Genomic DNA, 27,994 nt, shown 5'->3' on the forward strand with positions numbered 1-27,994 from the left:
GCATTTGTCATTTGTTCTATAGTGAGTTTCACATCATCAAACCATCCCTTCCAGAACACTTTTGATGTTCATATATTATATCTGTGGAAAGAAATATAAAATAAAAAAAAAGATTTCATTAATTAATTTATTTACCAAACTGTCACAGTGTTTTTAACAGATGACATCATTATTATTTATTTTGCGCTTTAAATATTAATATTAATATTAATATTAATATTGATTATACAGATGATAAGATATGTTTATTCATAACATACATGTGGAATAACTATTGCTACAGGTACCTTAATCAACAGTAATAGAGTTTATTATGTCAAAATGCAAAGACCAATTCCTCTTTTGTAATTAATGTTCCCATACCTTCTACACTTGTCTATTTTAATGTTTATTTATTTTTATCTTTGAAGTTGCCTCTTGTTAAACTCAGTAAGAGATTCTTGTGAATGGGGTGTGAGAATTATAGTTTCAAACCTGTAGAGTTCTGGCAATATAAAAGCTAAGGGCAATTTTCTTAACATAAACACCAACAGTGCTTTAGGTACAGCTAACTGTAAAAAAAAATCAACTGTATATTGCACATTAATATTGTCAAATTTCTTTAATTTATTGATTCAAAAAATAAATATATAATGAATGAATAATGATAAAGTACAGAAATGTAGAAATTTTAATTAGCTTTACATTAGTTATATTCTGTTAATTCTGCTATCATTTATTTGGATTTTATTAAAGCTCCATGTACCTGTTTTTTTGTTTTGTTTTGTTTTTTTCATTCTTACGTTGACTATTTATCCTGTCTCTTTCACCGGTTCATTTATTACTCTATATGTGCCATGATAACTGAGTGGCATGTATATAAACATAGTACAAAAAGTAAGGAAATGTGTGTTTCATTAGTTATGCTTCGAAGAAACCTTGAAAGCCTATTTATTTACCCTTAAATAATGCCACACTTGTATGGAAAACACATTTGTTGGTTAAACAGCAGAGTTCAGTATGTGGGTTATGTTCAGGGATTGACTGATAATCTGGCATACTGGGCATTTGCCCATTGAACCGAGGGGTCAATATAATTATTTTTCTCTGTTAGTACTATTATACAAGCCACCCTGAAGGGCTCCTGACACTTGATTCCCCAATCAAATCTCAGTTGGCCATGTCTTCCTTGTGTACTCAGTTTAGTGTGGAATAAGTGTTTAATTAAGATGGACAAACAAAAGTGAAACAGCTTCTGTTTCTGACAGTGTCAGCTTCTGTTGTTTATATGTGCTATATGCTTGTTAGAAAAATTCTCATGTAAAGCGAGACACACAGAGTAGTCTTTACTTGCAAAGAAGCAAAAGCATACATAGTGAATGTCTATACAATTGTTTAACATGGCAATCCTGCATGTTTTATTTATAAACTTCTTCCAGTGTTATACTGGGAAGAGATACAGTGGCTTGCAAAAGTATTCGGCCCCCTTGAACTTTTCCACATTTTGTCACATTACTGCCACAAACATGAATCAATTTTATTGGAATTCCACGTGAAAGACCAATACAAAGTGGTGTACACGTGAGAAGTGGAACGAAAATCATACATGATTCCAAACATTTTTTACAAATAAATAACTGAAAAGTGGGGTGTGCGTAATTATTCAGCCCCCTGAGTCAATACTTTGTAGAACCACCTTTTGCTGCAATTACAGCTTCCAGTCTTTTAGGCTATGTCTCTACCAGCTTTGCACATCTACAGACTGAAATCCTTGCCCATTCTTCTTTGCAAAACAGCTCCAGCTCAGTCAGATTAGATGGACAGCGTTTGTGAACAGCAGTTTTCAGATCTTGCCACAGATTCTCGATTGGATTTAGATCTGGACTCTGACTGGGCCATTCTAACACATGGATATGTTTTGTTTTAAACCATTCCATTGTTGCCCTGGCTTTATGTTTAGGGTCGTTGTCCTGCTGGAAGGTGAACCTCCACCCCAGTCTCAAGTCTTTTGCAGACTCCAAGAGGTTTTCTTCCAAGATTGCCCTGTATTTGGCTCCATCCATCTTCCCATCAACTCTGACCAGCTTCCCTGTCCCTGCTGAAGAGAAGCACCCCCAGAGCATGATGCTGCCACCACCATATTTGACAGTGGGGATGGTGTGTTCAGAGTGATGTGCAGTGTTAGTTTTCCGCCACACATAGCGTTTTGCATTTTGGCCAAAAAGTTCCATTTTGACCTCATCTGACCAGAGCACCTTCTTCCACATGTTTGCTGTGTCCCCCACATGGCTTGTGGCAAACTGCAAACGGGACTTCTTATGGTTTTCTGTTAACAATGGCTTTCTTCTTGCCACTCTTCCATAAAGGCCAACTTTGTGCAGTGCGCGACTAATAGTTGTCCTATGGACAGATTCCCCCACCTGAGCTGTAGATCTCTGCAGCTCGTCCAGAGTCACCATGGGGCCTCTTGGCTGCATTTCTGATCAGCGCTCTCCTTGTTCGGCCTGTGAGTTTAGGTGGACGGCCTTGTCTTGGTAGGTTTACAGTTGTGCCATACTCCTTCCATTTCTGAATGATGGCTTGAACAGTGCTCCGTGGGATGTTCAAGGCTTGGGAAATCTTTTTGTAGCCTAAGCCTGCTTTAAATTTCTCAATAACTTTATCCCTGACCTGTCTGGTGTCTAAATCCAATCGAGAATCTGTGGAGAGATCTGAAAACTGCTGTTCATAAACACTGTCCATCTAATCTGACTGAGCTTGAGCCGTTTTGCAAAGAAGAATGGGCAAGGATTTCAATCTCTCGATGTGCAAAGCTGGTAGAGACATACCCTAAAAGACTGGAAGCTGTAATTGCAGCAAAAGGTGGTTCTACAAAGTATTGAGTCAGGGGGCTGAATAATTATGCACACCCCACTTTTCAGTTATTTATTTGTAAAAAATGTTTGGAATCATGTATGATTTTCGTTCCACTTCTCACGTGTACACCACTTTGTATTGGTCTTTCATGTGGAATTCCAATAAAACTGATTCATGTTTGTGGCTGTAATGTGACAAAATGTGGAAAAGTTCAAGGGGGCCGAATACTTTTGCAAGCCACTGTATGTGTCATGGTCCGGCGAGTGGCCTTTTCCACACTGTCTCAGCACTCCCAACTCTGGGCAGAGCACTCGTCAAGCACAGCTGTCACCTCCTCACCTGTCTACAATCAACCAGCAGTATTTAGGACAAGCATCTACAACTATTCTTCACCAGTTGATCTACAAACCTGTGTTAGTACTACACGGCCTTTCCTTCTTATGCTTACCTCAGTTCCCCGGGGAAGCCTTCCTCTTACCTGCCAAGCAAGACATCACTTACTCAGGTCATTCTTATTCCCCCTAGCCTCTGTTTCCTTCCCCTAACCACACTGTTCCTCTGTTTCAGACCCTCCAAGTTCACGACCCCTGTGCCACATAAACTCTTTTAATGTCATTGTTTATTCCTGTGTTTTTCAATGAAGGTTTGTGTTAAATCTGGTTGTTGCTGTCTGTGATTGTATCTGTGTTTGGGTCCACAATTTACGTCCTGGCCTCTCCTTGACACATATCGTCAATGAGGGTCCTTCCTTGACAATATGTGTGTGACACTCTTACAGCGAAACAGTTACTTGGTCTACTTGTACTGAACCAAGGAGGTCGATCATCACAGGATTAAATGACTACAGGCCTATCACCCTGATGTCATTGGCAATGAAAAGCTTTGAAAGACTGGTGGGGAGCCACTGGTGGAACACCTGCAGTTTGCTTACCAGGGAACCAGGTCAATCGAAGATACATCCTGCATCACCTTAACAAACCAGGTACGTATTCCAAGATTCTGTTTGTGGACTAGAGCTCATTCCACACACAGAACATCAGCACCGGCCTCCCCCAGGGGTGTGTTGTCTCCCCACTGCTCTTCTCCCTCTACACTAATGATTGCCTCCCAAAAGACTGTTGTGGAAATTTAGTGCATTAAATAAACAAAGCCACGCTACTGGAGATGTATTTTGAACAGTTTATTCAAGGAAGGAATTCAGTCAGCAAAAGGCAGTGATTGTGTTGACCTGCGAAATTCACCCAAACAATGGAACCAGTCCCTACTTACATAGACTCCTCGCCTCATCTTTTTTAACCTGTTGTCACGCCGAAAACTGGTCAACCTCCCAGGTGAAGCACAGTTGAATAGGATATATGGAACAGTCAGGTTAAACAAAAACTTAATTGTCCAGAGGCAGGAAGTAGGACATTGCTTCAATTAAGAAGATCCTGCATACCTGCCTTCTGCATTTGCAGGAGTGAAACAAAAATGTAGGCACTGGACCAAGAAAGCTGTATCTTAGTATATAACAAAATAATCTTCAACATTCTCTCCTTTTGATTCTAAAGAACCATATGTAGAGTAAAAAATCATTATAAATAAGACTCTCATAAACTCATAATTAAACCACATTATATCTGAAAGGTTATAAAACATGGAGCCAAAGGATCTAGCTTGGGGGAGAAGCAGGCCATGAGTCTGGTGGAGTCAGTGAAGCCCACAGTGACTGGCCCACAGTGAGTGGGGCCTGCACGGCAACTTTCATGTGAATGAATGTTTATTTAGCTTTAAAAATCCAGAGAAAAACATGAGTAACATGACATGAGCCTTTAGTAAGCTCACACATTTCATGTGACTGCAAAATCAGAGTGGCCACTCCAGGTCAGCGACAAGTTGCTGCCCCAAGTAGATGAGTTTATGTATCTCGGGGTCTTGTTCACAAGTGAGGAGTGGGAGATTGATAGATTCATTGGCTCTGCAGTGATGCGGACATTGTAATTGTCCATTATGGTGACATGAGAGCTGAGCATAAAAGCTGTAAAAGTACGATAAGAACACAGCCTCAAAAATGACGTAATTTGGTTCTTAGTGAATGGTTTTGATTTGCGCTGTTGCTCATCAGTGTATTTGGGAGACAGATACCATTAGCTAAAATCTGATACCCCTGGAATGTAACTTCCTGCTAAACAACCTGCAGCTCTGGAAGGCTGGCCTTATGACCTTCAGCGGCCAAATGTTTCAACAGATTAATATCACTATTAATTAGGTTTAGTCAGAAGGAATCATTAACATAGTGTGGAACAACAGAACCTGGAGTGAGTGTCAGTTTAGACCAGGGGTCAGCAACCCTGGGCACGTGTGCCACAGCTGGCATGCAAAGGATTAACTGATGGCACGACCATAGCACGACCATAGCTCGGGCATACCGGGCATGTGCCTGATGGCCGATGGAGATTTTTCGTTTTTATGGGCCAATGATTTTTTTTTCTTTTTTTTAGTCACGGTATAAACAATGAAAGATGGTGGCTTGGCCAGGTGCTGGCAGATGTGTAAAAATAACTCAGGTGTTTGGTGGTGGCTATGGCGGAGCTTCCACAGAGGCCAGCAGGTGGATGAGGGAAGGGGAGGCAGGAGAAGGAGAGACCCGAGGCAGCCGCCGGTCGGAGCGTCAGGTGAACTGAACTTCAGGTAAGAAGTTAATGACCTGCAGTCTATCTGGGTCAGATATAAACCAAGTTTAGGTGGAGTTTATTTTCATTGTGCTGACTTTTTACAGTCAGTTACAATAACTCGTACTGCGTACTAGCTAGCATGATAGAGTTTCTATACTGCTGGGCGGGTGCTATGATTTTATTGATAGTGAACTTTATTTTATTCATAAGGTTAGTTAGTAGAGTTGCCAACCCTCCCGTACAAACGGAATCGTCCCGCCTTCAGAGAAATTATTACCCGTTTCGTGTTGAGCTGAGAAGGAACACAGTTTGTCCCGTACTTCAGCCAGGATGGAAAAAGACACAAAGCTGGAGTTATTGTGTCTTTGCTGCACAGCTGCATCTTCTTCTCCTCTCATTCTCTCCCCTCTCTCTCTCCTGTTGCTACTTCAATCGTGAAACTGATCAATGATCAGCTGATCGGCTTTTCTCTCTTGTTTGTTTATCGCTCACTTTGCGCCAGAAAGAGGAAACCGCGGATGTCGCGCTAAACAACAGCAGCACGTTTAAGCTTGGTCAGCTGTTGTTAGAATGTATTTAATATTAACATCTAGTATCAGCTGATGTTTGCTGGAGCCACAGCTGTAAAAACTGCTGGTCATGATATCGGTTTGTATATCTGGTGAGAGGGAAACATGAAGATGAAACCAGAAGATGTCCTTACTAAATCATCAGAGCTGAACAGGTGATGGAGAAACAGGTTTACCTTTTAGGTGACATGAATGAGTTGAAGGGAAGTTATGAACTGTTTCTGAGAGACAAATAACACCAGGATCCTTTTCTACGTAGCTGACAGCTGGTAACTGTGCAGGTCTAGCAAAGTTTTGCCAGGGGGCCAGGTAGGGCATTAACAGGGAAAGGGGGGCACAAAGAAATACTTTCTTATTCTCATTTAAAATGTCTAGCTTTTATTAAATAATTATCTAAATCTTAAAACCAAAGTTTTTATCTGATGTAAAATGTATAGAAATTATACATATACCAACAAGACAGTGTACATCACTGTCACAACAGCAGAAATACACGCATACATCCGTAGACTCGAGACAGAATTCACAATGCATTTTTGGGACTTTCAGGTGTATGGACCAATGTTTTCTTTCGTAATCAAACCAGAAAGGTTTAATGAGCAGCTGGACTTGTCTCGGATTAACTGCCTGGACAGAGGACATCGAAATGCAGCTGATTGAAGTGACAAGCTCGACTCTGTGGAAGTCAAAGTTTGCAGAACTACAGACGTAGCTGGAATCCACAGCTGTGCATGTTCATGGAGCTTGCATTTTCACCTGCTAGACATCACGACCTGACAAGTTTAACTGTCTGGAACAACATTTATTTTATGTTTAAAGCACATTTTGGCACCTTGAAATTACTGTGTGAGAGAATTGTTGTTATTGACTTAATTCATTTTTATTTTTTGCTCTTCTTTGTTTACACATCTAATCTTGTATTACTTTTATTTTTTTAATAAGGAGAGATAGTGTTGCCATCCTGAATGTTCACACTGAACAGAAAAGAAGGATTAATTGTACATTCCCAAAGCATCAATTACAAAAGGCAGAACAATGATGGTTCAGAACTCTCCATCCCTTGAGGATAAGGCAAAATAATAAAAACCTACCACATACTCGTATGACTGTGTGAAGTCTTTGCCTTGTTTTTGGTTTTCCATTCATACCTGTTATGTAATTAGTTTTATGAACAAATGTTTTGTCTTTCAAAACAATAATGGATAAAGAGTTAAATGTTACCTTTCTAACTCTGGACTGGTACACAGAAATTAGCAAGTACAGATATATTTTCTTTTTTATTATGTTTACACTATATATTCTAATAATCTGCACCAATTCTGCTATTGTGTATTTAATCTTTATTCATAAAAACCTCCATGAGCCTATGTACATTTTCATTGCTGCTTTGCTACTTAACTCTGTTCTTTACAGCACAACTGTTTACCCAAAACTTCTGATTGGCTTTTTATCTGAAAAACAAGTCACAACATATTCAGCCTGTCTCTTTCAGTTTTTTATGTTTTACACTCTAGGTGGTTCAGAGTTCTTGCTTCTGGCTGCCATGGCCTATGACAGATATGTGGCTATATGTAAACCTCTGGAATATCAAATTATCATGAGAAAAACCACTGTGAGTATTTCCCTGATCATAGCTTGGCTTGTGCCTGTTTGTCATATTGCTGTCCTAGTAATAGCAAGTGCTGAAGCTAAACTGTGCGACTCTAATATAAAAGGAATATTTTGTAATAATGCAGTTTACACTCTTCAGTGTCAAAGATCAAGATTAATTACCATCTTTGGTGTGGTTACTTTACTACATCTTGTAATACTTCCTATGCTCTTCATAGTTTTCACATACACAATAATATTTATTGTTTCTTTTCGAAGTTGTAAAGAAATTAGGAAGAAAGCTGCAGAGACATGTTTACCCCATCTGTTAGTTTTAATCAGTGCCTGTTTGTTTTTTGTGTATGATATAAGCATAGCTCGGGTGGAACTAGATTTTCCAAAAACTGCACGCATAATAATGACATTACAAATAGTGCTCTATCACCCTTTGTTTAATCCATTTGTATATGGGCTCAAAATGAAGGAAATTTCAAAACACCTAAAAGGCCTGCTTTGTCAGGGCAAAGTAATTTTTTGTATTAAAACTGGATGCTAAGTATAGTCATTTGTTCTATAAGGAGTTTTACACCATTGTATCTGTGGAAAGAAATATAAAATGGAAAAAAAAAATCACTTTCATTAATTTATTTACCAAACTGTCACCATGTTCTGGAAGAGATGACATTTGTATTATTTATTTTGCGGTTTAAATATTACTTGTAATATTAACATTCATAGTATTGATGATATATAATATAAACGCTTTGGGGTCCTTAGGGACCGTAAAAGCGCTATATAAATACAGGCCATTTACCAAACATGGAATAACTGTTCCTACAGGTACCTTAATTCCAAAAGAGGAATTAGTCTTTTCATTTTGATATAATAACCTCTGTTACTTTTGATTACTGCTCTCATAGCTCTCGTTTGCAATGGTCGATTTACATTTGTATTGATCTGACATTTTACTTTTCCACTTCTTAAGCTCAGTAAGAGAATGAGAATTACAGTTTCAGACCTGAAGAGTTCCAATAACATGAAAACTAAGATCTTTAGATAGGAATTAATGAAAAACTTATACAAATGCACTTTTCTTAATATAGACACCAACTGCGCTTTAGGTACAGCTAACTGAAAAAAATAATCTGTATAATCCACATTATTATTGTCGAATTTCTTTAATTTATTAATTCAAGAAATAAATATATAATGGATGAATAATGATAAAGTACAGAAATGTAGAAATTTTAATTTAGCTTTACATTAGATGTATTCTGTTAATTCTTCTATCATTTATTTGTATTTAATTATAGCTCCATGTACCTGGGTTGTTTTCATTGTTACTTTGACTATTTATCCTGTCTCTTTCACTGGTTCATTTATTACTCTATATGTGCCATGATATCTGAGTGGCGTGTATATAAACATAGCATAAAAAGTAAGGAAATGTGTGTTTTGTCGGTTTTGCTTTTTGGCAATGAATCTTATACTGCTGGAAAGCCTGTTTATTTATCCTTACATAATGTCACATTTGGAAGGAAAAACACATTTGTTGTTAAACAGCAGAGTTGAGTGTGTGTGTTGTGTTCAGGGATAGACTGGTGATCTGGCATACTGGGCATTAGCCCAGCGGACCGACCGCTATAATTATTTTTCTTTGTCGATACAACTATCCAGGTCGGCCTGAAGGGCCGCCGCTCACCATCATAGAAACCCATTCTTCATTTTTATTAGTGACACTGGATTCCTCAATCAAATCTCAGTCAGCCCTGTTTTCCTTGTGTGCTCATGCACCTGGTACAGGGTGGGCCATTTATATGGATACACCGTAATAACATCGGAATGGTTGGTGATATTAAAGTCCTGTTTGTGGCACATTAGTATATGTGAGGGGGCAAACTCCTCAAGATGGGTGGTGACCATGGTGGCCATTTAGAAGTCGGCCATCTTGGATACAACTTTTGTTTTTTCAATAGGAAGAGGGCCATGTGACACATCAAACTTATTGGTAATGTCACAAGAAAAACAATGGTGTGCTTGGTTTCAACGTAACTTTATTCTTTCATGAGTTATTTACAAGTTTCTCTTTGTTCACAGATGGCTGACTTCTAAATGGCCACCATGGTCACCACCCATCTTGAGGAGTTTGCCCCCTCACATATACTAATGTGCCACAAACAGGACTTTAATATCACCAACCATTCCCATGTTATTACGCTGTATCCATATAAATGGCCCACCCTGTAGAACAGAGTTTAGTGTAGATTAAGTATTTGATAAAGATGGACAAACAGAAGTGAAACAGTTGAGGTGAAAAAGTAGACAGGAAAAACCAAGATTTTATTTATATAGCGAATGACATATGGCAAGCGCCTTGTAATCGGAAGATTGCCGGTTCGAGCCCCGGCTTGGACAGTCTTGGTTGTTGTGTCCTTGGGAAAGACACTTCACCCGTTGCCTACTGGTGGTGGTCAGAGGGCCTGGTGGCGCCAGTGTCCGGCAGCCTCACCTCACCTCTGTCAGTGCGCCCCAGGGTGGCTGTGGCTACAATGTAGCTTGCCATCACCTGTGTGTGAATGGGTGGATGACTGGATGTGTAAAGCGCTTTGGGGTCCTTAGGGACTAGTAAAGCGCTATACAAATACAGGCCATTTACCATTTACCAAGTGCACAGAACAAGGTTTTGGGCCATCTTTATTAGTTAGGCTGCTTCAATTCAATTCAATTTGATTTTATTTATATAGCGCCAAATCACCACAACTGTCGCCTCAAGGTGCTTTATATTGTACAGTAGATTGTACAATAATAGATACAGAGAAAAACCCAACAATCATATGACCCCCTATGAGCAAGCACTTTGGCGACAGTGGGAAGGAAAAACTCCCTTTTAGCAGGAAGAAACCTCCGGCAGAACCAGGCTCAGGGAGGGGCGGGGCCATCTGCTGCGACCGGTTGGGGTGAGAGAAGGAAAACAGGATAAAAACATGCTGTGGAAGAGAGACAGAGATTAATAACAGGTATGACTCTATGCAGAGAGGTCTATTAACCCTTTAAAACCGGTCGGAGCGGGCACGGTCCGTTTTGCGTAACTATTTTTAAATCCCGGTAGCTCTGCAACCACGTAAGCTAGCGCAATAATTTTTTTGCATATGAAACCGGAGGAGTTGTACTTACATTCTGTATAACTGTATATCTCAGATTTCTGTATAATTTTTATTTCATATTTAGATCCTGTTCATAGCCTGTACATAGCTTGTACTCACTACAGCCTGTACATACTTATAGTTATAGAATATTCATAACATACTTCACACCGTGTACATGATAACATACCATAATAGACCCATTTCTGTAATATACTTACATATCTATATTATTGCTAATATATATTGTAATATATCTATATCACGACTAAAGCACTTTCTGGATGGATGCAAACTGCATTTCGTTGCCCTGTACCTGTGCATGTGCAATGACAATAAAGTTGAATTCTATTCTATTCTATTCTATCTTATCCCATCAGTTTGTCCTAGGTCACAGTTTCCTTCCACATATAGCTTTGCAAAAACTGCATAAAAAGTGCTTGCAGCAACAAAAACATAATATTCCAGAAACACGCTTTTCCGATCCAATCAGCTGTTCATAACACTTCCTACGTTGGAATAGACGTCAGCGCGAACTTTCGCATGTCCGCCATTACCTGCCCGAAACCGGAAGTGACGTCATTTTCGCAGAAATGTAGTTTTTTACCATCAGGGCCTCGTGAGCCTATACTGGTGTTTTAAAAGTTATCTTTGACTTTATGACTTTCTGTGTCATTTCTGGGATGCTTGGGACTCATATTGCACTGCTGGAAATAGTTTATTTTGATGCATATGCTGCTTTTTTGCAAATTTGCACTATAATATTTATTTTCGTTTTTCCTGCAGTATATAAAAGTTGGTGTATTTCAAAAATAAAACTATGAAGACACTCAAAATGAATTTCCTGTGGTGGGAAACTATTTTGTGCAACTTTTTTGTATTTACAGTTTTGAGGAATAAGCCTCTTAAATTTCTCTAACTAGAAATATATGTCAAAAAAACAAAAACAATTTTCAATTTTTTTGTAGTTTATTGCACTTTTTTGCAATTTATGTAATTACTATGCACTTAATGCATACATATTATTAAAATTTGGGCTATAATGGTTGTATTGATGTATAGCAACTTGAAATGCTCCCAAAAATGGCACTACAGCATGTAAAAATATAATAGAAGCTCTGGCGGACTTGGTTCTATGGTAGGTCTTAAAGGGTTAACACATAGTGAGTGAGAAAGGTGACTGGAAAGGAAAAACTCAGTGCATCATGGGAATCCCCCGGCAGCCTACGTCTATTGCAGCATAACTAAGGGAGGATTCAGGGTCACCTGGTCCAGCCGTAACTATATGCTTTACCAAAAAGGAAAGTTTTAAGCCTAATCTTGAAAGTAGAGATAGTGTCTGTCTCCCGAATCCAAACTGGAAGCTGGTTCCACAAAAGATGGGCCTGAAAACTGAAGGCTCTGCCTCCCATTCTACTTTTAAATACTCTAGGAACAACAAGTAGGCCTGCAGTGCAAGAGCGAAGTGCTCTAATAGGGTGATATGGTACTACAAGGTCATTAAGATAAGATGGGGCCTGATTATTTAAGACCTTGTATGTGAGGAGCAGGATTTTGAATTCAATTCTGGATTTAACAGGAAGCCAATGAAGGGAAGCCAAAACAGGCGAAATCTGCTCTCTCTTTCTAGTCCCTGTCAGGACTCTTGCTGCAGCATTTTGGATTAACTGAAGGCTTTTCAGCAAGTTTTTAGGACATCCTGATAATAAAGAATTACAGTAGTCCAGCCTGGAAGTAATAAATGCATGAAGTAGTTTTTCAGCATCACTCTGAGACAGGATATTTCTAATTTTACAGATGTTGTGAAAATGGAAGAAAGCAGTCTTACATATTTGTTTAATATGTGCCGATTATTAGAGATAGGTTGATCATATTTAAGATTGAAGCATTAATTAATGGCAGGACTTCTTTGAGCAGTTTTGTAGAAATGGGGTCTAAAAGACATGTTGATGGTTTGGAGGAAGTAATTATTGAAGTTAACTCAGAAATATCAATTGGACAAAAACAGTCTAAATGAATATCAATGGTACTGAAAGTAGCTGTAGATAATTGTCATGGTGACCCTGTATGTGGGTTTTTCAATTCAATTCAATTCAATTTTATTTATATAGCGCCAAATCACAACAAAAGTCGCCTCAAGGCGCTTTATATTGTACAATAGATCGCACAATAATAAATACAGAGAAAACCCCAACAATCATATCATATGACCCCCTATGAGCATTTTTAATGTATCATTTTGTATTCATTGGTGTTCTAGTTTCAGTTTGGCTCATCTAATTAATTTCTAGGTTGCTGTTTAGTTCTTTGTTTCTTCAATTCTTTTTGTCATCTCCCTCTGTACTCAGTCTCCCTGGTTCGTGCGCCTACCTGTCATGTGTCATGTCTGTGTGACTCTTGTTGTCAAGTTCGTTTCATGTCTATGTCTCCGTGTTTCCTGTTTTATTTTGAAAGAGTCTGGTGTTCTTTGTACACTGCATTTAGTTTTACTCTCCCCTGTGTTGTCATTATGTTTCATTCTAGTCAGCTGTGTCCTCATGTGTCTCCACTTCCCCTGATCACCTCATGAGTGTATTTAGTCCTCAGTCTTGCTGTGTTCAATGTTACGTCGTCTGTGTTATCTCTCCTACCCCTTGTCACGGTTTCCCAGTCAAGTCATAGTTTGTATGTTGTTTAGTCATAGTATAAAATCACAGTAAGTCATAGTTTCCCAGTCTATGTTCAGGTTTTCCCTCAGTTACTTTGTTGTTTTTTTCCATGAGTTTTCAGCCCTAAATAAAGGCTCGCTTTTTGTTAAGTCGGTTTAGTCTCCTCGCCTCTGTCTGCTCTTGGGTCCTCTACTCACTCCACACGGTCTGTCCCGGCAGTCCGTGACAGATAATATTACATCTGTGGGATGATTATTGGTAATTTTTTCTCTAATGATTAAAGGCTTAATTAAAGATTAAAATTTTATTTGTAAAGAAATTCATGAAGTCATTACTAGTTAGCGTTAAAGGGATTGTTGGCTCAGTAGAGCTCTGACTGTTTGTCAGCCTGGCTACAGTGCTGAAGAGAAACCTGGGGTTGTTGTTATTTTCTTCAATCAGTGACGAATAGTAAGATGTTCTGGCTTTGCGGAGGGCTTTCTTATAAAGCAACAAACTATTTCTCCAGGCTCAATGATGATCTACTAAATCTGTGACACGCCATTTCCTCTCCAGCTTACGAGTTATCTGCTTTAGGCTACATGTTTGAGAATTATACCACGGAGTCAGGTACTTCTGACTTGAGACCTTAGTTTTCACAGGAGCTACAGTATCCAGAGTCGTACGTAGTGAGGAGGTAAAATTATTAACAAGATAATCGACCTCTGTTGGGGTAACGTTCAGATAGCTGCTCTGCTCTATGTTGGTACAGGGCATTGAAGATGATAACAGTGGGTGGATTATATTCTTAAACTTAGTTACAGCACTTTCAGAAAGACATCTACTGTGATAAAGTCTACTCCCCACTGCTGTGTAATCAATTACTGCAAATGTAAATGTTATCAGGAAATGATCAGACAGCAGAGGGTTTTTAGGAAACACTGTTAAATGTTCAGTTTCTATGTTATATGTTAAAACAAGATCTAGAGTGTGATTAAAGTGGTGGGTGGGTTCTTTTACATTTTGAGAGAAGTCAATTGAGTCTAATAACAGATTAAATGCCATGTTGAGGCTGTCATTTTTAGCATCTACATGGATGTTAAAATCACCCACAATAATTATTTTATCTGAGCTGAGCACTAAATCTGATAAAAAGTCTGAGAAATCAGAGAGAAACTCTGTGTAAGGCCCAGGTGGACGATAGATGATAACAAGTAAGACTGGTTTCTGAGTTTTACAGCTGGGGTGGACGAGGCTAAGCATCAGGCTTTCAAATGAATTAAAAGTCTGTCTTGGTCTTTCGTTAATTAATAGGCTGGTGTGAAAAATTGCTGCCACACCGCCCCCTCGGCCTGTGCTTCGAGGTTTCTGGTAGTTAGAATGACTCGGGGGTGTTGATTCATTTAAACTAACATAATCATCCTGCTGCAACCAGGTTTCTGTAAGGCAGAGTAAATCGATTTGTTGATCAATTATTAAGTCATGTACTAACAGAGACTTGGAGGAGAGAGAGACCTAATATTTAATAATCCACATTTCACTGTTTTACTCTTTGGTTCAGATGTAGATACTATATTGTTCTTTCTTTGTGATTTTTTTATGTTTAAGTTGTTCATTGCTAGTTTTTAGTTTGTTTTTTTGTCTGTTTGGGAGCTGACACAGTCTCAGTGGAGATGGGGTTTTGGGGGGTAACAGGAGGAGAGAAGCTGCAGAGAGGCGTGTAAGACTGCAGCTCTGCTTCCTGGTCCCAACTCTGGATAGTCATATTTTGGGGGGTTTAATAAATTGGTCCATATTTCTAGAAATGAGAGCTGCTCCATCCAAAGTGGGATGGATGCCGTCTCTCCTAACAAGACCAGGTTTCCTCCAGAAGGTTTGCCAATTATCTATGAAGCCCACATCGTGTTTTGGACACCAGTCAGACAGCCAGCAATTTAAGGAGAACATGCGGCTAAACATGTCACTCCTGGTCTGATTGGGGAGGGGACCAGAGAAAACTACAGAGTCCGACATTGTTTTGGCAAAGCTACACACAGATTTAATATTGATTTTAGTGACCTCCGATTGGCGTAACCGGGTGTCATTACTGCCGACGTGAATTATGATTTTACTGAATTTATGTTTACCCTTAGCCAGCAGGGTCAACTCCTCAAGATGGGTGGTGACCATGGTAGCCATTTAGAAGTCGGCCATCTGTGAACAAAGAAACTTGTAAATAACTCATGAAAGAATAAAGTTACGTTGAAACCAAGCACACTATTGTTTTTCTTGTGGCATTACCGATAAGTTTGATGTGTCACATGGCCCTCTTCCTATTGAAAAAACAAAAGTTGTATCCAAGATGGCCGACTTCTAAATGGCCACCATGGTCGACTTCTAAATGGCCACCATGGTCACCACCCATCTTGAGGAGTTTGCCCCCTCACATATACTAATGTGCCACAAACAGGACTTTAATATCACCAACCATTCCGATGTTATTACGGTGTATCCATATAAATGGCCCACCCTGTACCAGGTGCATGAGCACACAAGGAAAACAGGGCTGACTGAGATTTGATTGAGGAATCCAGTGTCACTAATAAAAATGAAGAATGGGTTTCTATGATGGTGAGCGGCGGCCCTTCAGGCCGACCTGGATAGTTGTATCGACAAAGAAAAATAATTATAGCGGTCGGTCCGCTGGGCTAATGCCCAGTATGCCAGATCACCAGTCTATCCCTGAACACAACACACACACTCAACTCTGCTGTTTAACAACAAATGTGTTTTTCCTTCCAAATGTGACATTATGTAAGGATAAATAAACAGGCTTTCCAGCAGTATAAGATTCATTGCCAAAAAGCAAAACCGACAAAACACACATTTCCTTACTTTTTATGCTATGTTTATATACACGCCACTCAGATATCATGGCACATATAGAGTAATAAATGAACCAGTGAAAGAGACAGGATAAATAGTCAAAGTAACAATGAAAACAACCCAGGTACATGGAGCTATAATTAAATACAAATAAATGATAGAAGAATTAACAGAATACATCTAATGTAAAGCTAAATTAAAATTTCTACATTTCTGTACTTTATCATTATTCATCCATTATATATTTATTTCTTGAATTAATAAATTAAAGAAATTCGACAATAATAATGTGGATTATACAGATTATTTTTTTCAGTTAGCTGTACCTAAAGCGCAGTTGGTGTCTATGTTAAGAAAAGTGCTCTTAGCTTTTATATTGCCAGAACTCTACAGGTTTTAAACTATAATTCTCACACCCCATTCACAAGAATCTCTTACTGAGTTTAACAAGCAGCAACTTCAAAAATAAAAATAAATAAACATTAAAATAGACAAGTGTAGAAGGTATGGGAACATTAATTACAAAAGAGGAATTGGTCTTTGCATTTTGACATAATAAACTCTATTACTGTTGATTAAGGTAACTGTAGCAATAGTTATTCCACATGTATGTTATGAATAAACATATGTTATCATCGGTATAATCAATATTAATATTAATATTAATATTTAAAGCGCAAAATAAATAATACAAATGTCAATTGTTAAAAACACTGTTACAGTTTGGTAAATAAATTAATTAATGAAAGCATTTTTTTAAATTTTATATTTCGTTCCACAGATATAATATATGAACATCAAAAGTGTTCTGGAAGGGATGGTTTGATGATGTGAAACTCACTATAGAACAAATGACAAATGCTTAGCATCCAATTTTAATACAAGTAATGAATTTGGCCTGAGAAAGCAACCCTTTTAGGTGTTTTGAAATTTCCTTCATTTTGAGCCCATATACAAATGGATTAAACAAAGGGTGATAGAGCACTATTTGTAATGTCATTATTATGCGTACAGTTTTTGGAAAATCTAGTTCCACTCGAGCTATGCTTACATCATACACATAAAACAAACAGGCACTGATTAAAACTAACAGATGGGGTAAACAAGTCTCTGCGGCTTTCTTCCTAATTTCTTTACAACTTTGATGAGAAACAATAAATATTTTTGTGTATGTGAAAACTATGAAGAGCATAGGAAGTATTACAAGATCTAGTAAAGTAACCACACCAAAGATGGTAATTAATCTTGATCTTTGACACTGAAGAGTGTAAACTGCATTATTACAAAATATTCCTTTTATTTTAAAGTCACACAGTTTAGCTTCCGTACTCGCTATTGCTAGGACAGCCATATGACAACCAGGTACAAGCCAAGCTATGACCAGGGAAATACTCACAGTAGTTTTTCTCATGATAATTTGATATTGTAGAGGTTTACATATAGCCACATATCTGTCATAGGCCATGGCGGCCAGAAGCAAGAACTCTGAACCACCTAGAGTGTAAAACATAAAAAACTGAAAGAGACAGGCTGAATATGTTGTGACTTGTTTTTCAGATAAAAAGCCAATCAGAAGTTTTGGGTAAACAGTTGTGCTGTAAAGAACAGAGTTAAGTAGCAAAGCAGCAATGAAAATGTACATAGGCTCATGAAGGTTTTTATGAATAAAGATTAAATACACAATAGTAGAATTAGTGCAGATTATTAGAATATATAATGTAAACATAATAAAAAAGAAAATATATCTGTACTTGCTAATTTCTGTGTACCAGTCCAGAGTTAGAAAGGTAACATTTGATTCTTTATCCATTATTGTTTTCAAAGACAAAACATTTGTTCATAAAACAAATTGTATAACAAGTATTAATGGAAAACCAAAATCAAGGAAAAGAATTATACCAACATGCAACATGTTTTTGTGCCATTCATAAAGAACTCAAAATATCTTGAAGAACATTCATTACCAAGATTCACACAGTTAGTCATACGAGTCTGTAGAAGGTTTTTATTATTTTGCTTCATCCTCAAGGGAGGGAGAGTTCTGAAACACCATTGTTCTGCCTTCTGTAATTGATGCTTTGGGAATCTACAGTTAATCCTTCCTTTCTGTTTAATGTGAACATTCAGGATGGCTCTCCTGAATGTAAAAAAATGAAAGTATAACATTAAAAGTAATACAAGACTAGATGTGTAAACAAAGAAAAGTAAAAAATAAAAATTAATACAGTCAGTAAGAACTCTCATACAGAATTCTCTCATACACAGTAATTTTAAGGTGCCAACATATGCTTTAACTGTCATGGTAAGTGGGTGGTGTTAGAGTGAATTGTTAAATGTTTGTCATTTTTATGCTTACCATCCATTTCTACATTGTTTAACTGTAGGATGAAAGGAATTCCACTGTCCCCCTCCCCAGATTCTTGAGGTTCTGGGTGGGGGGCTAGTCTTTTATTACAGGCAACATCCTTGTGAAGGTCTTTTTTGATGTAAGCAGGAGGCCACACACACACACACACACACACACATTCCTACTTACATATAGAAGTTCACACATATACATACAATGCCTCAGAACCATGTGGGCGTTGCTTTGCTGTGTTTTGTGTGAACTGTCTCTCAATAAAAGGCAGCGAGAGGAGGCCATCGTCGGGGTCATTCGTGATGAGCTAAGATACCAACGAGGCCTCTCTTGCGCAAGTAAATGATCGAACACTGTTGCCTTGTTTTTCTTTCACGGGAATAAGTCCTGGATACAGCGGGGTCTGAGTTTAGACCCAACAGGTGGAAAAACTCTGATGGAAGATTCCTTGCAAAAAAGATGAGTTTATTTACAATGAAAAACCTAACGGCTTGTAAACACATATGTAGTCAAGTGAACTAATACTACGCATGGAAAGGGTTTAAAAAGAGGGGATTGTGTTTCTCACTGGTTGCCTGTCTACCAGAGGTCTGTTGTAGGGTTGTCATGGTGATGACTAGACCTCGCGTTTTGGGGGTATACTGTCCATTTAAGAGCCAGTGTAAGCCAGAGCACGCATGCAATCAAGTTTGTGTCACACACTGAGCGTTGTGAGCGAGAGCACTGGAGAGTTAGGCTACGTTCACACTGCAGGTCTTAATGCTCAATTCTGATTTTTTTATCAAATCCGATTTTTTTGTCTGCTTGTTCACACTACAAATAAAATGTGACAGCAAACGCGCTCTAGTGTGAACGCTCAAAGCGGCCCGCATGCGCAAAAGAAGACGTCGCACACAATGCGCTTTGTTTAGACCCAGACCAAACAGTATTGTTTGACTGATGGCCCTTAATATAAAGACTTGTTTCGGACTTTACGTTTCCCAATTTTGCTTTAAGTTGTAAAGTTATTTTGTTGTTTACATATGGCCTAATAATTATCCTTATTGCTGTTTTAGAAAGGAGCGGTGTTTCGAAGGATAGTTGCAGATTTCTGTCAGAATCTGCAGATTATACAGTACAAATAAAATGTTCACGTTTCTCTAACATTGTCTTCCAAACAGTTTCACTGACATCGTCAGTGGATGGCTTCCTGGCCATCCACTGACGATGTCTTCTCCGGCGCTGATAATTGGCGCCTGTGTTGTGTCAGTGACGTAAAAGACGGATTTAATGTGACCATTCAAACAGCAGTCGCTTTCTAAAACATCAAATATGTATCGGATTCAGTACCACATACGAAAGTGACCCAGATCGGATTTGAAAATATCGGATTTGTGCTGTTCACACTGTCATACCATGATCAGATATGGGTCGCATAGGGTCAAAAAAGTCGGATTTGATGCGCTTTCACCTGCAGTGTGAACGTAGCCTTAGAGGCTGCAAAAGATTCTGTGGCTAGCTACACAAGAGGTAAATGTGCTAAAAAAGTGTAGCGTACTGCAAAATATTGTCACCAGTGTTGTAGTAGACTGTAATTAGCTTAGGAAGCTAAGTTTCTTTGGCGATGACTCCATGTTTGTGACCATTTCTGTAGAGTTCTGAACGTGTGACGGGTGTATGTTTAATGGTCACGTGCTGTGGGAAGGACTGAAGAGCGGGTTGGCGTGAGTAATGACAGTGTCCTAACAGATTTCAAAGTTGTTAAGTTTATACTGTTATTCACTGTGCATAACTCTGTATGTTTTTGTTTGATTCAGAGGGGAGATCACTTGCTATGTGATTCCTGCGTGTGTACTTGTTCTAGCAGTGGCTGTGTGGAGAAACCAAAGTGAGTTCATGATATTCTCCCTTAGAAATGGCTAAGGGAGAATATCATGGCTATAGAAATGTATATGTTTAAAAGAGAGTTTACAGCGCACTTTATTGCCAGTTGAACTGTGAGATTGTGGGATGTAAACAATGTGTTTATTTGTTTTGTTTTCTCTTTTTTTGTATTTGTTTCTTGACAGGTCACTACTGTTGTCTATACTGTTTGAATTTAATGTGTACATATGATAGTTACTGTTGTCTCAGACCCTGAAAGACAGTTTTAGGCTGAGCCAGTGGATAAGTTAAATTTTGCCGTTTTCACTCAAAACTATAGAATAAAAACTGTGCTCCTCCGAGTACAGTCGGAGAATAAAAAAGCCCACAAAAGAGTATTTCCTGTGTCCTGTCCAGAGATGGGCAGTAATGCGTTACTGTAATCTGATTACTTTTTTCAAGTAACGAGTAATGTAAGGGATTACTATTGCAAAAACGGTCATTAGATTACCGTTACTTTCCTGTAGGAACGCTGCGTTACTGCGTTACTAAAACCGTGATTTTTTGCGAGAATGTCTCATGACAGTGACGTAAACGAGTGCGACGTTCATGACAACAGCTGTGTGCAGATCAACAATGGATAATATATTGAGTGCGGGAGAGAGTATGAACGTGCAGCGTTTAAAGCGTGGAAGTACTGACCTTACTTTGAGTTTGATTCCATAAAAAGTGACAAAAACATTAATGTCCGTTGTGCGTGGGAAGAAAACTTCTTTTTACAGCGAAAAAACCCCCTAAACTTCCAAGCAAGCACCGAGTGCGCTACGAGGTAATGTGAAACTCACAGAGAAACTCGCAGATTCTTCCACTGACCGCCGCGGCACACCTGCACCAGGGTAAACCTCCGCCTACCCCACTCCTGCTTTACAGGTGAAAATAGAGCAACAGAACTGCTAGTCTTTGATTTTATTTATTTTCTGCTGTGTTTTACTTTCATCTATTTGAAAGAGTGAGTGTGAACACAAAAAAATATTTTATTTTATGTGCTGGAATGTGCAGAAAATAGGTTTGAATGTTAAACAAATTTCTTCCAATCAGAGAATGTTGCATATAATTAAATTTTTGCTTGATGCATAAAGTTAAAAGATTTAAAGTTTTAAAAAGAGACTTTTCCATTCGATTACATTTTGTATGATGGATTATGCAGAAAAAGTAGAATTGGGATGAAAGATCTATTGCTTTATCACCTATTCAGGTTGTAAATTGTGTTTTTAAAAAGTAACTAAGTAATTAATTACTTTTGAAAATAAGTAATCAGTAAAGTAACGGGATTACTTTTGGGGGGAAGTAATCAGTAATTAGTAACTGATTACTTTTTTCAAGTAACTTGACCAACACTGGTCCTGTCTCATTCCCCATGACCAGGCCACACATAAATCCGACAAGGCAACAATGCGAATAGTTGACTCCTCCCAGTGGTATTTGTAGTGGCATAATTCTGTACCGTGATACAGCAAAAAAAAATCCCAAAAGGCTCCTTCTCCTTGAACCTCTCCTTCATGCTCCCAATCCTGGGGAAAAATGCTAGCAGAGACAAAATAGCTAGCTTGTTATCAAACATAGCTCAAAACGCACTTCTAGGAGAGACACTACCCTTGTGTACACAATGTTCCAACGCTGGTCTTCGCCAGACCGTGCCATTAAATAGATCTGCCTCAACATGGTCGATGATTATCGGCAGCTGGTGAGATGATTACATCACAGGTGCGTCGGCTCCTACGTGGGAACCTTTTCTGGGTTAGCCGCCGCTTCATGTCTCGGCCACCATAAGTCCACACCCCCACATAATGACAAAAACAACAGGAGAAGGCTGAACAGACACACAAACCAAAAGAAAACAAACTCAAACTAGCAGGTCTACAGGTCACGGCTGTCAGACCATGACATTAACTATAAAATAAATGTTGTTCTCAAATCACCGATTAGGTGACTTCATAGCAGCATTCAGAGTGGAGATGTCCTGTTCCAAAATCTAGTTTTTTATGTCCTGTATCATTAGCCCAAGGACAGAAATTCTTATACAAAGTGCAAAATTGGGTAATGCAATATGCAAAAGAGAATATGACCAGAATGACATAACAGTGGGTTATTTGATTATGTTGATGAGTGTGACAGCCTGGGGGAAGAAAGTCTCTCTGTAGCATCTGGGTTTTGTAAACAGCTCTCTGTAGCACCTGCCTGAAAACAGCAGTTTGAAGAGTTTATGTCCAGAATGTGAGGGGTTTGCAGAAATGTTTTCTGCCCTTTTCCTAACGTGAACATGTTCTGGATGAAAGGACTCCCTCAAGATTCAAATTTTTTTTCTGTGGTCATCCATCCATCCATCTTCTTCCGCTTATACGGGGCCGGATCCCAGGGGCAGCAGCCTAAGCAGAGAAGTCCGGACCTCCCTCTCCCCAGCTACCTCTTCCAGCTTGTCCGGGGGAAAACCAAGGCGTTCCCAGGACAGCTGAGAGACATAATCACTCCAGCGTGTCCTGGGTCTACCCCGGGGCCTCCTCCCGGTGGGACATGCCCGGAACACCTGACCCAGGAAGTGCCTAGGAGGCATCCTTGTCAGATGCCCGAACCACCTGAACTGGCTCCTTTCGATGTGAAGGAGCAGCAGCTCTACTCTGAGCCCCTCCCAGACGTCTGAACTTCTCACCCTATCTCTAAGGGAAACTCCAGCCACCCTTCGAAGGAATCTCATTTCCGCCACTTGTGGTGTTCTTTTGGTCACTACCCACAGCTCGTGACCATAGGTGAGGGTAGGGACGTAGATCAACCGGTAAATTGAGAGCTTTGCTTTTACGCTCAGCTCTCTCTTCATCCCAACAGATGGATTGGTGCAGCATCCGCATCACTGCAGCCGCAACACCAATCCATCTGTTGATCTCTGGCTCCCTTCTCAAATCACTCATGAACAAGACCCTGAGATACTTAAACTTCTAACTTGGGGCAGGAACCTATCCCCTACCTGGAGTGGACACTCCACCCTTTTCCCGCTGAGAGCCATGGCCTCTGATTTGGAGGTGCTGATCCTCATTCCTGCTGCTTCACACTCAGTTGCGAACTGTACCAGTGCGAGCTGGAGGTCACCACCTGATGAAGCCAACAGAACCACATCGTCTGCGAAAAGCAGAGATGAGATTCTGAGACCACGTAAGGGAAAGCATTCCGCCACTTGGCTGCGCCTAGAAATTATGTTCATAAAACTTATGAACAGAATCTGTGACAAAGGGCAGCACTGGCTGAGCCCATCACTCACCGGGAACCAGTCTGACTTATTGCCAGCTATCCAGATCAAGCTCTTGCAACGGTTGTATAGGAATCAAATAACCAGTAGCAATGGGCCAGACATCCCATACTCCCACAGGAGACCCCAAAGGAACACGGTCGAATGCCTTCTCCAAGTCCACAAAACACATGTACACTGGTTGGGCAAACTTCCATTCACCCTCAAATATCCTCGAGAGGATAAAGAGCTGGTCCACTGTTCCGCGACCAGGAGCATTGTTCCTCTAATATCCGAGGTTCGACTAACGGATGGACTCTCCTTTCCAGCACTCTGGCATAAACTTTCCCAGGGAGGCTGAGGAGTGTGATCCCCCTGTAATTAGAACACACCCTCCGGTCCCCCTTCTTAAAAATGGGGACCACCACCCCGGTCTCCACGGTGGAAATCGTGGAGATCTTGGGAGGTGTGTCAACCAGGACAGCCCTACAACATCCAGAGTCCGCCCTGAGTTCCTGGCGGACTCTTGGGGGCTCTGCCACCAAGGAGTTGTTGAATTGCCTCGGTGAAGTCGCCCCGGAGATTGGTGGGCCATCCTCCTCGTTCCCAGAGTCTGCTTCCTCCACAGAAGATGTGCCAGTTGGATTAAGGAGGTCCTTAAAGTATTCCTTCCACCGCCTGACAATTTTCTCAGTCGAAGTCAGCAACACTCCACCCGCACTATACACAATGCAGGAAGAACACCGCTTTCCCCTCCTGAGTTGCCTCCAGAATCTCTTTGAGGTAGTCTGAAAGTCTTTTTCCATGGGCTCGCTGAACTCCTCACACACCTGAGTTTTTGCTTCAGCTACTGCCCGTGCCACGTTCCACTTGGCCTGTAGGTACCTATCAGCTGCCTCTATAGTCCTACAGGCTAACCAAGCCCAATAGGACTCCTTTTTTCAGCCTGATGGCTCCCTTCACCTCTGGTGTCCACCATTTGGTATGGGGGTTACCATCACGACAGACACCAACCACCGCAAACCAGCTTGACCAAAAAACCCCCCCCATTTGGTCAAACTTTCAAATGTTTTTTTTTTGTTCCCGTGCACAAAGAGAGTGTGGGTTTTGATTTCTCTTCAAGTTTTATGGCAATAGTTACTTTCACCATACTTTGAAATTGTTATTGAAAGTTTGACTATTTATGATGGGTGTCTGATTGAAATTCTAAACTCTAACACTCACTCTAGGTTCTGTTGTCCTACACTATGTCAATGATTTCCTTCTGACTAAACCTAATTAATAGGGATGTGAATCTGCTGAAGCATCTGGCTGCTGAAGGTCATAAGGCCAGCCTTCCAGAGCTGCAGGTTGTTTAGGAGGAGGTTCCATTCCTGGGCTATCAGATTTCAGCTAATGGTAAAAATCTATCTCCCAAATACCTGGAAGCCCTACAGCGGATATCAAAACCACTCACTAAGGACCAAATTATTATTATTCATTATTCATTGTTGGGGGATGTGCTCTTATTCGGTCTTTAAGTCTGACGTCATTAGCCGTGTCTGGGTCCAAACTCCGCTGCAGGTCCCTAAGTCAAATGATCACTCACTGCGCATCACTGCAAATGTATAGACATAGTACATGGTTACACATTTGTACAGTCTCACAGTAAGCTCACACACTTCACGTGACAGCAAAATTAAAGGCACATTATGTTTTTCTCAGGATTCTTAAACCTGAACAAACGTTCATTCACATAAAAGTTGTCTTGCAGGCCCCACTCACTGTGGGCTTGACTGACTCTACCAGACTTCTCTCCCAAGCTAGATCCTTTGGCTCCAGGTTCTTTTATTTAATGCACTAAATTTCCACAATGGTTTTCTGAGAGGCAATCATTAGTGTAGTTACCCGCTGTCAGCTACGTAGAAAACCTGTTTCTCCATCACCTGTTCAGCTCTGATGATTCAGTAGGAACATCTCCTGGTTTCACCTCCATGTTTCCCTCTCACCAGATATCCAAACCGATATCATGACCAGCAGCATTTATGGCTGTGGCTCCAGCAAATATCAACTGATACTAGAAATTAATATTAAATAAATTCTAACAACAGCTTACCAAGCTTAAACGTGCTGCTGTTGTTTATCCGCTAGTTTCCTGTTTCTGGCCCAAAGAGGAAACTAGCGGATAAACAACAACAACAAGAGAAAAGCCGAGCTGATCATTGATCAGTTTCATGTTTGAAGCAGCAACAGGAGAGGGACGGGGAAAGAATGAGAGAAGAAGACGCAGCTGTGCTGCATAAGGACACAGAATAACTCGACCTTTGTGTCTTTTTTTTAATTCTAGCGGAAGTACGGGACAAATCATGTTCCTTTTCACCTCAATAAGGAACTCCTTGGCTGTAATTGGAAAAATCACCATCGGCGGCCGATGGCCAGTCCATCTGAAGCTCCATATATCAGTTGTTAAGCTTAACGTGGAAATACTTTACAAACATTCAGAGATGAACCTACACACTTGCTTTACTTCACCGGGATAGCTTTTTCTGAGATGAAATGCCAGTTTGGCAGCACATAGTGGGGCTCCAAATGCTTTCAGTGTAAAGTAACTCCAGACTGCCGACAGGTCTCGCACGCCACAGCCACTCTATCATGTGACGCATACTGCTCCGACGTGCTAAGGTCATGAGCTGGGTTACACCATGTCACAAGTTTTGTGAGGTGCTTTTGTGATACTTAATGGATCGGATTACATTTTTATTTCTCTCTGATATCCGATCTAGTAATTTAGGTCAGTGTCGGAACAATACATAATATCGCATCTCTAATGCAACTGCATCTCTAATAAGCACCCGGTGTTTTGTGTAAATAAAGAACTGAATGGCGATTCTCAGTCTGCACATGAGCCCGTCCTGTCCTCGTGACAGAATATTCCAGCCACACCATGGACTCAGCAGACTCTGCATCCTCCGCTTCAGTTTCTGTCACTCTGGAGATGCTGCTGCAACAGCATGAACAAATGCTAGTTCGACTCAGTGAAGAGGTTGTGGCCTTGGCTCAGGCTCTCGCTCAGTGGACCCCGCCCGAGGAAAATCCATCCTCCAACCCATCTCCTCAGGTAATATCAACTCCCACTGAAAGTATACCCACATCATCTCTTTCACCTGTGTCGACAAATTCCTCCCCTATGCCAGAGATGTTCTTAGGGGAGCTTGGGAAATGTGCTTGGTTTTTGATGCAATGTTTTGGCAGTTACCTCAGGTGTTTTGTAGTGACAGAGTTAAGACTGCTTATTTCATTCAGTTGTTACGGGACCGCGTATTGACTTGGGCTCAGGCTCAACTGCAAGCAAGCCACAAAATAACTTATGCTGACTTTTTGTCTAAGTTCATGGCGGTGTTTAACAAGGGACTCAGTGCTGAAGATGCCGGGCACCGCTTACTTAACCTCAAACAAGGTAAGTGCAGCATGGACAATTTTTCTAGCGATTTCTGATCGATTGATCATACTTTATTAATCCCAAGGGAAACTGGGTTAAGGCTGCCAGCCGTGCCAGCACCGTCTTACCCTTCTGACCATACATACATTACACAAACATCACATGGGGAAGACAGGTCAGAGGGGTATAACATGGAAAAAGCACAACATGAGGAAAGATAAGGAGAAAAAAATAACTCCCCCCAGACTGAGCTCCAATAGGGAGATCATTTTGAGAACAGAAAAAAACACCTCTGCACATAGCACATGAAAAAACTCTTAATACACCAAAGAAACACATGACAAGCAACAGGGATGGGTAAAAGGTGAGAGACAGCCAATGTAGACAGTGCATCCGGGACTGCAGCCTATGCGCTGGTCTCCTTGATCCACCGTCAGCATCGGAAGCGTCGAAGGCATTTGGAGGGGGAGGGGGGATGAGTGTACATCTGTGTACGTCTGTGTGTGTGTGTGTCCAGAGTTCAGCTGAGACAGTGTCCTTCGCCCTGCCAGGCTAAGTAAACAGTCTTCCAGCCAACCCAGGTGGCCTTGCATAGAATGGGAAGAACAGTCTAAACACAGTCTGTAATCAGGGTGTTGTTGTTCAGCTCCAGCCTTGAGACCGCAGCTGGCGCCGAAGAGGTATCCGCATGAAGTGAATACAGATTTTGGTGTTTTTTACTTTAGTGCGAACAACTCATATGAATTTCAAAGCTGTTCTAACAGTCCAACACTGGTCTCTCAATCTCCCGTTGGAGAGCCGTGAGCTTCTCCATG

The 27,994-nt window shown here is 40.3% G+C and overlaps 2 protein-coding genes and 1 long non-coding RNA gene across 3 annotated transcripts; 2 read left to right on the forward strand and 1 right to left on the reverse strand.

Moving 5' to 3' along the window:
* Positions 1-7,256: 7,256 nt before the first annotated feature.
* LOC109200148 (olfactory receptor 13C5-like) lies at positions 7,257-8,204 on the forward strand. Its single transcript, XM_019355619.1, has one exon. It carries the CDS (start codon positions 7,257-7,259, stop codon positions 8,202-8,204), a length of 948 nt encoding a protein of 315 aa, XP_019211164.1.
* An 8,941-nt stretch (positions 8,205-17,145) lies between these two features.
* On the reverse strand, positions 17,146-18,093 carry LOC100691734 (olfactory receptor 13C5-like). Its single transcript, XM_003449518.2, has one exon. The coding sequence runs from the start codon at positions 18,091-18,093 to the stop codon at positions 17,146-17,148; it is 948 nt and encodes a 315-aa protein (XP_003449566.2).
* A 2,053-nt stretch (positions 18,094-20,146) lies between these two features.
* LOC109200155 (uncharacterized) lies at positions 20,147-20,882 on the forward strand. The gene is made up of 2 exons (XR_002060364.2): positions 20,147-20,509; positions 20,691-20,882. It is a non-coding gene; the product is annotated as an uncharacterized LOC109200155 (long non-coding RNA).
* The last annotated feature ends 7,112 nt before the right edge of the window (positions 20,883-27,994 follow it).

The sequence above is a fragment of the Oreochromis niloticus genome, linkage group LG16, assembly GCF_001858045.2.
Source record: "Oreochromis niloticus isolate F11D_XX linkage group LG16, O_niloticus_UMD_NMBU, whole genome shotgun sequence".
Taxonomy (NCBI): Eukaryota; Metazoa; Chordata; class Actinopteri; order Cichliformes; family Cichlidae; genus Oreochromis; species Oreochromis niloticus.

Coding starts and splice junctions, on each gene's coding strand:
- LOC109200148 (XM_019355619.1), top strand. CDS start 7,257: ATGGATAAAGAGTTAAATGTTACCTTTCTAACTCTGGACTGGTACACA.
- LOC100691734 (XM_003449518.2), bottom strand. CDS start 18,093: ATGGATAAAGAATCAAATGTTACCTTTCTAACTCTGGACTGGTACACA.